Below are 14,465 nucleotides of genomic sequence, written 5' to 3' on the forward strand. Positions count from 1 at the left end.
GAAATATTTGCCCTTAGATGCCCTTTATGAGGTGGTAGGCATTGCATCGATGTTTTATCTTGCCCTCCCATCGAATAATTTGGATCCAAGGGAGGACTTGACTTCCATTCGTTTCAGTTGTTGCAGAAGTTATCTCCTGGACCTATAATGGCCCCAAGGGGCTGAAACGCATGGTGAAAAGTCCCAAATGTCTTCTGAAGGCCATTTTGGGACAAAATGTTTTTCTCAGAGTGGATGCAGCAGAAGGGGTGCTGCCATACAAAGTTTCCCGTGAGGCTAAATCAACCCCCCTATCCTTCCGCAGTTGCTCATGCCTGCTATGCAATAACTGCACTTCAATTGCACTTCAAACTATGGTATTGATGTGAACTTTGCTATTAAATATAGGTTAGCATTTTTGTTTTAAAAAATCCACATGAAATAACCTTGGAAATGACCAAAGTAGAGTTGTCATCAGGCCCGTAGCCAGGATTTTTTTGGGGGGGGGGGGCTGAATTTGGTTCGGGGGGGGGGGGCTGAGTCTGAGCGAAAAAGGGTCTACTCTAGCAAACCTTTTGTATTGTTACCCCAATACCCCCATGCATATGGGATATATTGAGCATGGTGATCAGATCATGATATGAATAACATAACAGTTTAAATAATGTACCAGTAAGGCCTTCTCGCGGACCACCATGAGAATTTCGGGGGGGAGGGGGGGCTGAAGCCCCCCAAGCCCCTCCCCCCCCGGCTACATGCCTGGTTGTCGTTAATCATCTGTTATATTGAGGTAAGAGTCATCTGATGGCTAGCTAGGGGGGCATGGGTATTGTTTTCTTCAATGTATAGGTTGACCTCTGGAGAGAGGAATATGAAGCAATAAAGCATCATAGTCACTTGAGAACTTGAAAGAAATAGTGCCTGTCTAAATGTGGAGGACTATAGTAGTGACTGGTCAAAAGCTTTACAGCTGGTTTAATCAGTAACCTGCACTTTTAATTAGTCAGTCTCTGCTCTCCCACTGTGTTATAGTTTCTTCTTTGCTACTATAAAGTTCTTGCCTTGCATTAGTGCAGTCACTTACAGATTGATCATGTCAGTGGCTTCAGGTTGCCTGCTCTTGCTTGTGCTTGGGGCAATTTACCTCCAAGAAGGAAAATCTACACCTGTGTCTGAACAAGGTATGCCTATGATTTCATATTCAACTCTATCCATTTTCTAAAGGCAACAATATGCATGTTCATATTAGGTCAAACTAATATTATCTTCACTGACTTGGGCAAATTTGTCACGGTAATTTTGTGAACAGTGGTTGCTCAGAATAAAGGCAGCTCACATACCCCTGGGAATGGGATTAGACAAATTTCCCCCCTTAGTCCAGATTGTATTACATATGCAGTGCCCCAGATTTCTGAATTATTCATTAAGATTTGATGGGGTTGTGGTCACTTCATCCTTAGAGAGAAGATCTGTTGCTTTTTCATATTTATTACAACAAATATGGACAGTCACATCCATACCACAATCCAGTTCATTGCCTGCATTGTTGCTGCTTAAATTAATTATACTATTTCTCCTTCAAGAACTTAATGTCCTTTTCAAAAATGACAGCTTTAAGCTGATAAGAGGTTTATTATTATTTTTTTTTGGATTAGCATGGGTTCATTACTATTCCGGACATAGATTATTTGTAAAACTTTGCATGAAATCAGGGAACACACATACACATTAATTCACTCATTCATATATGTTTTAGATCAGTTGTTCTCAATATGCTGCAACCCCTTAATACAGTTCCTCATGTCGTAGTGACCCTCAACCATAAAATTATTTTTGTTGCTACTTCATAACTGTAATTTTGTTACTGTTATGAATTATAATATAAATATCAGATGTGCAGGATGTATTTTCATTCACTGGACCAAATTTGCCACAAATACCTGATACTTCCAAATTTGAATACTGGTGGGGTTGGGGGCAGGATTGATTTTGTCATTTGGGAGTTGTAGTTGCTGGGATTTATAGTTAACCTACAACCAAAGAGAATTCTGAATTCCACCAACAATGGAACTGAACCAAACTTGGCACACAGAACTCCCATGACCAAGAGAAAATACTGGATGGGTTTGGTGGGCATTGGCCTTGAGTTTTGGAGTTGTAGTTCACCTATATCCAGAGAGCACTGTGCACTCAAACAATGATGGATGGACCAAACTTGGCATGAATCCTCAATATGCCCAAATGTGAACACTGGTGGAGTTTGGGAAAGAATAGACCTTAACATTTGGGAGTTGTAGTTGCTGAGATTTATAGTTCACCTATAATCAAAGAGCATTCTGATCTCCACCAACAATAGAATTGAGCCAAAATTCCCACACAGAACCCCCATGACCAAGAGAAAATACTGTGTTTTCTGATGGTATTTGGTGACCCCTCTGACACCCCGTCATGACCCCCCCCCAGGGGTCCTGACACCCAGGTTGAGAAATGCTGTTTTAAATTATATTTCATGTTTATTTGATTTAGGACTGCAACATTATAGTGGTTTAACACTAGGTGTGTGTCTTTCCAATCATTTTGGTCAATATACTATGATAACAAAATATAGTATGCCTAAAGCTGCTCTGTCTGAAATCCAAATGAAACAGATCAATGTAGTTTGGAATGTATATAGATGCTATTTAGTTTGAAATAGATGTAAATGTCTGTCGAACTATTCTTTACAGAGGTCAAACTACAAAATGTTTAGATATTTGGTTATTATATATGTGTGTGTATATATGTGTGTGTGTGTGTGTGTGTATTTGCTATTCAATCTAATAGTTGCATTTTGTCCAATAATGAAATGCCTCCAACTATTTTTGCACCATTGGAAAGTCAGAAGTATTTTGCTACTGTATTATATTTGTGTTGCTGTGTTGTTTTCATCCCTAACAGCTGCTTCTGTTCTTTATGCCTTAAGGTTCAAAATGTGGGCAGAAAGCCTATGCCACAGACCCGTGGCCTTTTTATGGTTACCTCTCTCGGATTGTTGGTGGGAACCAGGTGCACCAAGGTTCACATCCTTGGCAGGTGAGCTGTTCCCACCTCTCCTAGTTGTAATCCAAGTCACCTTCAATTCTATCATCATGGAGCTGAAAAAAGGAGAGTGCTGAATGTTTTGGGGATTTGCTTCATGGCTTCTTTTGCTGAACAGTATGTTGGAGTTTGCAAGAGCAGTGAAGCACATGCTGACATTGAGAACAATCACCATTCTCTCTAACTTGTCAGGAAACTTTTCTGATTAATTACGTTATCTGAAAAAAAAGACTCATTATTAAAAAGTGAGGACAGTGTACTCATCTGGAAAATCAATGCTGATTCTCATGTTAATAAGTAACAAAGGTGACATTTGCCTTGATCTGAACAGTAATACAAGGACACACAGAAACAAACACACACACTTCATTAGACCTGTGATTACTTGAATATATACCTTTTGCACTATTTATTTATTTCCTGCATTTGTAACCCACCCTACTCACCCCCAAGGGGGGACTTGTGCGCCAGATGCACCCGTACCTTGAAAAGCCAGACTTTGCCATGGTTGTCCATGCTCTTGTTGCAACTTGAATAGACTACTTCAATGCTCTCTACGTAGGGTTGCCTTTGAAGACTGTTCAGAAGCTTCAGCTGGATTTCTCACCAGAGAACAGGGAGCATACAACCCCCCGCTGCATCAATTCTACTGGCTGCTTATTTTCTATCAAGCACAATTCAAAGTGGTGGTTTTAGCCTATAATGCCTAAACAGTTTTGGCCCAGCTTACCTTTCAGAACGTATCTCCCTCTCTATGAACTAGCTTGGATGCCAAGATCTTCTGGGGAGGTCCTGCTCTTGGTCCCTTCTCCTTTGCAGAGGGACGAGAGACAGGGCCTTCTCAGTGGTGGCCCCTCGGCTGTGAAACTCCCTTTCTAGCGAAATCAGATTGGCTCCTTCCCTCCTGTCCTTTAGAAAGAAAGTTAAATCCTGGCTATGGAACCAAGCATTTGCAGAGTAGTACAGGGAAACATGCAGCTATGAAGTGAGTGGAATGTCATGTAATTTGTAATGGCTTCTGAATTATGATTTTGGCTCTTCATGCAATGTTTAACAATTTATGTAATGTATTTATATGCTATTGTTTTTATGATTTTTGAATTATTTTAATGCATAATATATTTTGCATTTGTATGCTTTTATGTTTAATATGGCATTGAATATTGAATAGCCTTCCTTTCTTCCACAGTGGGACTTAAGGCAGCTTACAACAATTTTAAAAAGATCAAGCTAAAACATTCAATGACAAAAGTTTTAAAAAACCAATTACATAACAATACTTTTTTAAAAAAATGATAAAACATGTTAAAACACTTTAGACATAAGATTATAAATACAGCAAACCATTTTGTACACACATTACTGCTCCATAATTAAAATTCAAAGGCCGAGAATTGTGCTACTAATCATTGGCTGTTAGAATTCCCAGACCTGTGAATGTGAATATTTGCCTTTGGACATGCCATTTGAGAATATAGATCTTGCTCTCTGCCTTTCTTTTGTAGATATGTTAAACATACCTTTCCTAATGTGACATGTATTCTGCATGATCCAGGTTTCTTTGAAAAGGAATAACCATCATTTCTGTGGAGGAACCCTTGTTTCCACTCAGTGGGTAGTCACGGCAGCTCACTGTGTTGTAAGCAGGTACAGAGGGGAAATTCACTGGGAGGCCAACGTTTCGTGTTTTGTTTCATTTTGCATTTATAGATTTTTTTAAAAAAATGTGCACTGTTTTTGACATACCATGTATAAATTCAATACACGCATATACTATGATCAGCATCTTTTTGCTAACCAGGAGTAGGCTGGTCACATCAATGGGACCTTAAATGAGATTACTCTAATTTAAGCTCTCTTGAGTTAATGTTAAGGAAAGTGATTGTATTTAGACCAGTGGTTCCCAACCTTTGGTCCTCCAGTTATTTTGGACTTCAAGTCCCAGAAATCCCAGCCAGCTTAACCGACTGTTAGGAATTGTGGGACCTGAAGTCCAAAACACCTGGAGGACCAAAGGTTGGGAACCACTGGATTTAGACCTATGTATGTTGTTTGGGTGCTTGTGTATCATTAAGTTACCTGTTAACTTAAGAAGATTTTTTGACCTAAGCATTTTCTTCTTTTGTGGTCTTTGTGAAATGCACACATATGGTATTCTGATGCACCTATGTAGCAGAATACCATATGTGTGGATTTCACAGATGACTACTCTAATAAATTACAGGTAAGCAACCATTCTTTCTTAGGCAAGGGATACTTAGAGGTGGTTTGCATTGCCTTTCACCAACTATACTACACAGCACCTAGTATTCCCTGACAGTCTCCCAACCCTGTTTAGCTTCCAAGTTCAGCCTACTGCCTTCAGGGTATTTAGGCTTAATATATTACATATGTAAACTGATACGGTGGGTGATGATATTGTACTATGTTATATTTTTAAATGCTGATGTATTGTGTGATAAATTAAGATTTTATTTCTTTTGCTTTCAAAAAAACATATTTAGGTTTATTTCCTGTTATGACTCTTGTTCCATACTGCAGCTCTCTGCTCAGTTTGCTGACTGTCACTGCTGGGGAACATGACCTGAGTTTGAAAGATGAAGAAGAACAGACCTTAAAAGTTACACAAATAATCAAACACCCAAAATTTAACAGGAAGAAACCAATGGATTATGACATTGCCCTTCTAAAAATGAATGGTCACTTTAAATATGGTAATATCGTACTCTAATATAATAATTTTATGTCTCTTCATATATCTACATTATTCTAAACATAAATTATTATTGACATCAAAGGGGAAATTATTTATAATTAAATAATGCTACAGCAATTGCATATGGGGTTGGGAGATATTTGATCAAACTAACAATCAGGGCTTTTACATAGCTTTATTCAAATCGGAATATACCAAGGTGGTGAGAAGATTATGGAAAGATAACCCTAATATGAGTACCTTTTTCCTGATCTTCTTTGTAGAGATGATGACTAAAAGCAGTAGCAGAAAGCATGTTTTCCCTGCTGCTGGCAATGGTCAGAACCCCAGATTTCTCCTCCAGCATCCTAGTCTGGTTACCCCAATTGCCTACTTTTGCAATAACTTAGGGCTCATCTACACCAGTGGTTCTCAACCTGTGGGTCCCCAGATGTTTTGGCCTTCAACTCCCAAAAATCCTAACAGCTGGTAAATTGGCTGGGATGTCTGGGAGTTGTAGGTCAAAACACCCCGGGGACCCACAGGTTGAGAACCACTGATCTACACTGTAGAAGATGGTTTGACACCACTTTCACTGCCATGGCTCAATATTATGGGATCCTGAGAGTGGTAGTTTAGTGAGAAACCAGCATTCTTTGGCAAAGAAGGCTTATAAAATTACAACTCCCGTGATTTCATAGCATTGAGCCATGGCAGATAAAGTGGTGTCAAACTCTATTCATTCTACAGTATAGACAGATACTTCTTTAATAATGGGAGTGAAGGTTGACTTCAGAAATCTGCATTAAAAACCTTTTAGTAACACAAACTGCTTATGAAATTTGATAACAGAAAATATCTTACATGTTTGCTTATTTCAAAAGGACTTGCCCTGGAAGAATTGTATTGGAGTTTTGATAACCAGTTCTTTAATTTTGGTAGAAACTAATCCCTGACTGGATTAATGTTGCTGCAAGTCATATTCAAAGAGCTGTTGGCTGATAAACTGAATGAACATTGTTCACTCTAACATGTGATTTGTCTTGGTGGTAGGTTCAGCAGTCTGGCCAATATGCCTTCCAGATCCGAATGAAAGGTTTGATCCAGGATTTATATGCATGACTTGTGGCTGGGGCCGTTTAAGAGAAAGTAAGCTTTTGAGATTACTTTTGAAAGGTTTTTTTTGTTATAAAAACAAGTATTAAGTGTGTTGGGTATTACTTCTGATTCACTATAGTTAATGTTTATTATAGATCCCTAATATTATTTTCAAAGCTGATACAGATTGCCTTGTGACTAAGGTCCCTTCTATACTGTCCTTATATCCTAGGATCTGATGCCAGATTATCTGCTTTGAACTGGATTAAATTAGTCTACACTGCCATATAATCAGTGATAAGCAGATATCTGGGATCAGAACCTGGGATATAAGGACAGTGCAAAAGTGGCCTATGGGTCCTTTCAAACTACACAATTATAGTACTTTGATTTTGCTTTCTTCATGAGGGATCCTGAAATGTGTAATCTGAGGAGGCAAAAGAATTACAAGAAATTTTAAGTTTTGACTTTAAATAGAATTTTGATAAGTAGAATATGCTGGGCTAGATGGACAGACTGGCCTGTTACAAGGTAGCTTGTCTTGTGTTTTGCTTCTCAGATGGAATGCTGCCTGAAATCCTTCATGAAGTGGAATTACCCATCTTAGACCAGAATGAATGTTCAAGAGTGCTGTCAACCTTGAAGAAACCCATAAAAGGGGACACCATAATGTGTGCTGGGTTTCCAGATGGAGGAAAAGATGCTTGCCAGGTTTGTAAATAGAATACTTTGATAATGGAGTGCTTCTTTGTTCTTGTTGTTATTTGTTTGGTGATTTTTCAGTACTTTTAACAACCTTTCCTAGTGATTTTGCTGCAACAGAGATTATCAGCAGTGCCAGTCAGGATCACGGTGTAGGAAAGAGGTTTTAATGTTCAAAGTGATCTTGATGCTGCTAAGATCAGCTGAGATGTACCGACTTAAGAATTATAAAAGTGTTTTTGAAAGAGCCAATAACAAATATATGGGGCAGTGGTGGGAGCCAAAAATGCCATCATCTGGGAATCCTATGGTTTCCTTAACTCTTCAATTAACAATAAACTAAATTAAATGCTTCCTGCCCCAGAATTAAAAGCAAAAAAATCACCCCCCTTTTCTTGAAATGAGGTGGACTGGATGCTCAGAGTAATTTCATCAAGTCCTCTTTCTTATCATAGACCACCCAGTTTCAACACTTCTCTTTCTTACCAAGAGATAACCAAGAAGCATATCCAAAAAGTGGCATGGGCCTAATAAATCTTGCTGCTTCAAAATGGGATCAACTTTCTACTTTTAAAATCTTGCCACACCACTAATATACCTGTTTGCTCATTGATCTGTGTCACTCATTCACCCCTACTTGAACTTGGATCATTACTATAACAAAGCATCATATTATCACAATTCAGTAGCAGAGAGCTTCAGAAATGTTGTCTTCATATTCCTTCTTCTTAAAGCAAACTTTCCAAGCTTTGCTCCCTCTCATAATAGTACCTCAATTAGGTTGTTTTATTGGCTCCACGGCAGAACCATTTCTGTTTAAAATTATTATAAAGAACAGAATGTACTTTTGGAAGACAATGAAATACATGTGTCCATATGTTGTCTCCCCTATAGCTTACTTAAAGATGACTTTCCTCCTCCTCTAGGGAGACTCTGGAGGCTCCCTTGTGTGCAGGCGTGACCATGGTTCTTGGACCCTAGTTGGGGTGACCTCATGGGGCATAGGATGCGCTCGTAGTTGGATGTATAACTTGAAGGAAAAGTATGAAAGAAGAGGCACACCAGGAATTTTTACAAATCTTACGAAGGTGCTCGCTTGGATGCAACAGCATATGGATGCCGGTAGTATTACAATCCCACTAGTATTTTAATTCTATAAATAATCTGACCTCTCCTACCAATCCTCCTGAAACAGCAACAACACGTGGAATTTTTCACATAAACCAGGAAAATGGCAATTACAGTAGGACAATGGCATCATTGTCTTGGATTTATCCCATGATGTTGGCTCTTTCCCACTATTCTACCAGTGGGAGAGTATTGGAAGGCATTTCTTTTACAAAAGAAGCTCATTGATAGATTATTTGTGTTTATAGTAATAATAGTAGTACATTTTATTGATTAGCCTGGAGGCCATATCACAATACCAAACCAAACAAAAAGGCTTGAAAAAACTTGATTGCACTCTATATAGTGTGTTAAGTAAAATACTTATAACAATACAGTAAAAAAAATATGGTAAGACTGAATTTATACATCATGTTTCCACATCACCCTACAATTTACCCTAATACTTGTGTTTGCAAAAGAAACATTTTCTAGGCCAGAATAGAGTGTTGCCATGTGATAGGTCCAAAGCAAAGGTGCTGCTGTCCTGTAATTGCAATTTCTTCCTTGTTGATAAGATTGCTTGTTTTTTGGCCTTTTCTTTCCACAGTAGATGTGGGAACTGCTCTACAGTTTTTATTTTCTCCCACTTGAAACTCCTTGGTCAATTATGCATATGGTACATGCATGTTAGTGTGCAGGACAAAGGAAAAGCCGGGGTAATGGTTGTGTAAAACTTGAAATGGCAACCATCTTGACCTCCCATTTGGTTGCTTGCTCTAAGCTTGTTTGGGAGAACAGTGTGGCTGAAGATATGGATATGACTGATAAAGGCAGCTGCATAGGAAAGGTTTGTAGCCTCTAGTCCCCTGAACTCTTTGATGGATAAGATTGTCACAGATTTGATCAGTTTGGTTTCAGGCCTTCACAGTCCTGAGAATATTCTGCTTTGAAGTGGTGCAGTGCAACTGTCAATGGACATATTAACCTAGGTAGTTTTTTTAAAAAAATTGGTTCCGGCCTAAGAATGCTATTCATATTTTACTGTTACAAATTAATTATTAAATGTTTGGTCATATTGTATTTTATTAACACTTTTTTCTTTTCCTTTTGAATTAGATGTCAAAATGAAAAGTTCTTCAGGTGAGTTTAAGGTTCTTTAAATACGATTTTGATGGTCACTGTTAGAATCCAAATATGGATTATGGAACATAATCTTCCAAATCGTTGATTTTGTTAGTACTTGCATTACAGTTAGTGATACCAAGAGTTTAAACATCTGAATGTAAATGGATTAAAATTTCAGGATTTCAATGTGGTTTTACGGTCCAAGTAGTTTAAAAATTCACACCGCATTTCTCCTGATGGTTGATTTGTTATTTAACAGTTGAGCCAATGAATCAATTCTATTTGGATGTAGCTGTTGGTGGAGCAAAAGTGTTCTTTTATTTGCAACATATATTTCACTTTTTCAAATGAGATTTGCTGTAGAGATGCTTTAAACAGGTTTGTAGTAATTCCTATATTAACATTTCCTGCTGTTTTTATTTAAAAAATCAACAGAAAATTGATAAATCTCATAAGTATTATCTGCAACATTTCTAATCACTTCTTGTTGAACTGATAACTTTTACATTGATACATATTGACTCATGTATCATATTTCACATTCACAATGTAGCATCATGCAGTATTCAAGATGGTAAGCTCTCTGGCAAAGAAGGAAAGCTGATTTTCCCTGGAGATGGCAAGCAATATTATCCAGATAACCAGTGAGTAAATAAAAGAAATGTTAATTCCTCATGTTTTGTCAGATGAAACCTCATAGCCCCAGAGTCTTGCATAAAGACACAGTCACAAATTTACATGAGACATGTAACAGGAGGCATACAAAGTAAGCATCTCAACAATGATAGACTGACAGAACTCAAGGGACTATTAGCTATGCAGGCATTTACTTGAGTACTTGCACCTGTGGGCCAAAATTGTAGTTGGAGTGCTTTTTTCTTTTCTTTGGAAGATGCCTGTGCATGAATATTTTTAATGTGTGGAGGTCAGTGCACACTGATCAACACACAGTCTTCACAGAGTGAGGTTTCATGGGTGACATACTTTAATAAGACGGCCATGGCATCTCACTCTGTTGCAGCCTTCTTCCGCCTTCACAGCCATTGTAACATGCACCATATTATCCTCCGCCTGCTCCACCATTGAGGTCTTTGGGTCTTCGGACTGTGCTTGGTCTGGAACCTCCCCCGTGGCCACTCCTGGGAGTCCACAACTCCAGTCGTTGTGTCCACAGGTTCATTGGAACACGCAAGCCCCTTCACCATGACAAGGTGACAGTCCATTGAGGGGGAGTTTGAGTGAAATGGTGCATAGCTTAAAGCCACTTTCCAGTGTCTCTGGGTATTTGCACCAGTTATGCTTCGAACTGGGAGGAGAGCTGAAGTGGGGTGCCGTAGGATTTATTTATTTATTGAAGATATTTTTACCCCTCCTTTCTCTGCAAGCGGACTCAAGGTGGCTTACAACATATAAGCATACTATACAAATATAGTTAAAATCATATATTCGATAAAACCAATCCCCCTCCTCCATATAAACCCAGGATTCTGACCTGGGTCCAGAAAGCAGAGTTTGCTCTTTTCTACCTGAGAAAGTAGAACTAAGTCTAATGGTTCAATGTTACAAGCAATAGATTTCTATTGAACATAAGCAGGAACCGGGAGAGTGTTCAACAATGGAACCAATTGCCTAGAGAGGCGATGGGGTCTCATTTTCATCTTCAGAAAAGGGCTGGACAGCTACCTGCTGGTGATGTTGTCACATTGAGCAGGAGTTTGGACCTAATGGCATCTTCCAATGCTATGATTCAGAATTAAGATTCATGAAAGAGGTAAAAAAACCACATTCAGATGCATGGGCTTATATGCGGTTGGGAATCAGGTGTTTTCAGGAGTCCAGATAGCAAAGAGGATTGATTATGTCTTCAGTTGACCTGCCTTCTAAACACATGAAGATAGTTGGGGGAGCACAGTACCACAAAGTTATACTACACAATGGCTGTGGATACCATAGGTCATCGGGCATTGTTCTGAGTTTTCAATTGTTGTTTTTATATGCTATAGTTTTTACTTTATTGTATTGTACTGTGTGTTTGTTTTGTGCTTTGTCTTACACACTCTGTGCCATATGTAAGCCAACCTGAGTACACTTCGGGCATATGGAGGCAAGGTACAAGAATAAGGTTGTTATTACTATTATTAATATTATTATTATTATTATTAGTAGTAGTAGTAGTACATAAATATGTGGGATTTGTTTCCAAAAGGTACCAAATTAATAAAAATGAAGCATGAGTTATAGTTAGCAGCACATTGTTGGCTAGGACTGGAATATTATGTACAGATCCAAACTATAAAAATGTATTAAATCACTTCAGTACAGGGCTTTGAAAATGGCATTTTATAATAAAAGAATATATCTCCTCAGCACATTTTTTCTATTAATGTAAAATTTGTTCAGATAGATTTTGTACTTTTTGGGCACACAGTCTACACAAGTCAAGCTCTGTATACAGGACTAAAAAAATCACTGTTGCTTAGCAGATGTATTCTGTTGCTAGCAACATAAGTGAAGCTGTGCAGATATGTTCTCTGGTCTTGTCTTTACACATTGTGTACTGCAGTTGTGCATTGTCTATTGGGCATTGTGGTTGTCCTTATGTATTACACATTGTACAACTCTATCTAGACATCGATATGTATTGTGCAGTGTTGCTGTTCTGCATGGGGGGCTGCATAGTACTCGTGTAGTGTAACCCCAAGCATAGATGCTTACACTATACTGAGGGAATATTGAGGGAATGCCCACATCACACTCTTGACCCTTTTCTTTGCGGACCTCATGGTCTATGTATCCACGAGGGATACATTACCAGACCTTACATGAATATGCGAAACTGCAAATTCTGTTGGTTGTGGGTAAATAAAATTGCAGATGCCAGCACTGCAGATAGAGGAGTCAAACTGTATTTATTCATTTATTAAAATGCTTATATCCTGCCCTGCATCTGAAGATCTCAAGGTGGAATACTAGTACATATTCCTTCTATGTCAATTTAGGCTATGTGTTTGGACACTGCTTGTCCCAGAAGGAATGCATATATTGTTGGATTTTTCCCATTTTGATCTGGAGCCAGATCCATTCTGTGACTATGATTCCTTGTCAGTGATTTCTATGGAAGACAGACTTGTTGGTAAGTTTCCATTTCAAAATATAATACAACAGATTGAAGTCTCCCTGGTCTCCATTAAAAATATGTGCTCTGTTGCACGCAATGCTTTTGACTGTGTATAGTATCAGGTGCTACATTTTGGGGAAATAGGCTCTGAAAACATGGTTTGTTGCAAAGACAAAGGAGCTGAAATGTCTGCACAAATTTGGAGTAGAACTTCGTGCGTATTAAGATACCCCCCCCCCCCCATATATCACATTACACATGTGGTGGGTGTAAACCAGCTTGAAAACAATAGTTCTGAACATTCATAAGCAGGCCCTTTAGATATCAGTGGAATTCCCCCTTGAAAAATATTAGTAACATCATGTTATATAAATATTCATTTTCAGGGAAGTTCTGTGGAATGTTTCCTCCTTTGCCCATCTTGATTGGTTCCAATGGTGTAAGGCTAAAATTTTTATCTGATAACAAGGAACATGGCACTGGATTTTCCATGACATACAAAGCTATTGAACCAGCTTCTCTTTTAGGTAAGTAAGATTATAAAAGCATAGAGTTGGAAGGCACTGCAAGGAACATCTGGTCTAACATACCACTTTTGCAACAAAAGAACTCCTGAAAGATGGTCACCCAGACTATGAAGAACCCATGATTCTCCAACCAGCTCCTACAGTCAAAATGTTCTCCTTCATATTTAGGTGGAATGTCTTTCCTTATAATTTGAATCCATTGATTCATATCCTAGTCTCTGGAGAAGCAGAAAACAGGTTTGATCAATATTGTATATGTAATCTCTTCATGTATTTAAGGCTGTCCATCAACTTGCCTTGCAATCAATCTTTTCTTCTCCAAGCTGAACATATCCAGCTCTCAGAGATGTTTATTATAGGGCTTGGTTTCCAGAACTTTGACCAATCTGGTCGCTCTCTTCGATACACATTTCAACTTGTCAATATCCTTCATTAAGTTCGGTGCCCAGAGCTGGACAAAAAATTCCAGGTAAAGTCCGACCAAAGCAGAACAGAGTGTTCCCATGGGAATTACACCACTGACTTGTCATTGTCTACTTAGACTCTGAGCTAATATAATCTATTCATACATTATACCAGTGGTTCTCAACCTGTGGGTCCCCAGGTGTTTTGGCCTACAACTCCCAGAAATCCCAGCCAGTTTACCAGCTCTTGGGATTTATGGGAGTTAAAAACCAAAACATCTGGGGACCCACAGGTTGAGAACCACTGCATTATACAAATCAAGCTTTTAAAAATGTATGCTATTTATCTATATTTTTCCTCCATTATAAGCCCATCTCTCAGTGGTGCATATGTTAGAAACATAAAAATACACAAACCCAAAAGAAATGTTTGAAAAAAACACAATAAAATTAAATGCATAGCCATGTTATTCTAGAGAATAACAATATGTAAAGGAAACTTGTAGCACCTTAGAGAATAAGAGAGTGGAATTGCTAGTACAAGCGTTCATAGATTCAGCTTCTGAGAAAATAGACATGGCCAAAATAAAGTGAACTCATTGTTCTGATGCTGTGGAAAGTCTACACAA

At 38.4% G+C, this 14,465-nt stretch overlaps 1 protein-coding gene across 1 annotated transcript in view; it reads left to right on the plus strand.

Annotated features, from left to right (window-relative positions):
* Nucleotides 1–1,072: 1,072 nt before the first annotated feature.
* Nucleotides 1,073–14,465, plus strand: part of OVCH2 (ovochymase 2) — a 31,207-nt gene continuing 17,814 nt past the window's right edge. Inside the window, exons 1-11 of the mRNA XM_060754919.2 lie at nucleotides 1,073–1,160; nucleotides 2,942–3,051; nucleotides 4,613–4,704; nucleotides 5,599–5,771; nucleotides 6,806–6,901; nucleotides 7,410–7,561; nucleotides 8,479–8,674; nucleotides 9,779–9,802; nucleotides 10,341–10,431; nucleotides 12,787–12,920; nucleotides 13,292–13,432. Of these exons, the coding sequence (XP_060610902.2) occupies nucleotides 1,073–1,160; nucleotides 2,942–3,051; nucleotides 4,613–4,704; nucleotides 5,599–5,771; nucleotides 6,806–6,901; nucleotides 7,410–7,561; nucleotides 8,479–8,674; nucleotides 9,779–9,802; nucleotides 10,341–10,431; nucleotides 12,787–12,920; nucleotides 13,292–13,432 (1,297 nt within the window). The remainder of the gene's footprint in view (nucleotides 1,161–2,941; nucleotides 3,052–4,612; nucleotides 4,705–5,598; nucleotides 5,772–6,805; nucleotides 6,902–7,409; nucleotides 7,562–8,478; nucleotides 8,675–9,778; nucleotides 9,803–10,340; nucleotides 10,432–12,786; nucleotides 12,921–13,291; nucleotides 13,433–14,465) is intronic.

Source organism: Anolis sagrei, chromosome 1 (genome assembly GCF_037176765.1).
Source record: "Anolis sagrei isolate rAnoSag1 chromosome 1, rAnoSag1.mat, whole genome shotgun sequence".
Lineage (NCBI taxonomy): Eukaryota > Metazoa > Chordata > Lepidosauria > Squamata > Dactyloidae > Anolis > Anolis sagrei.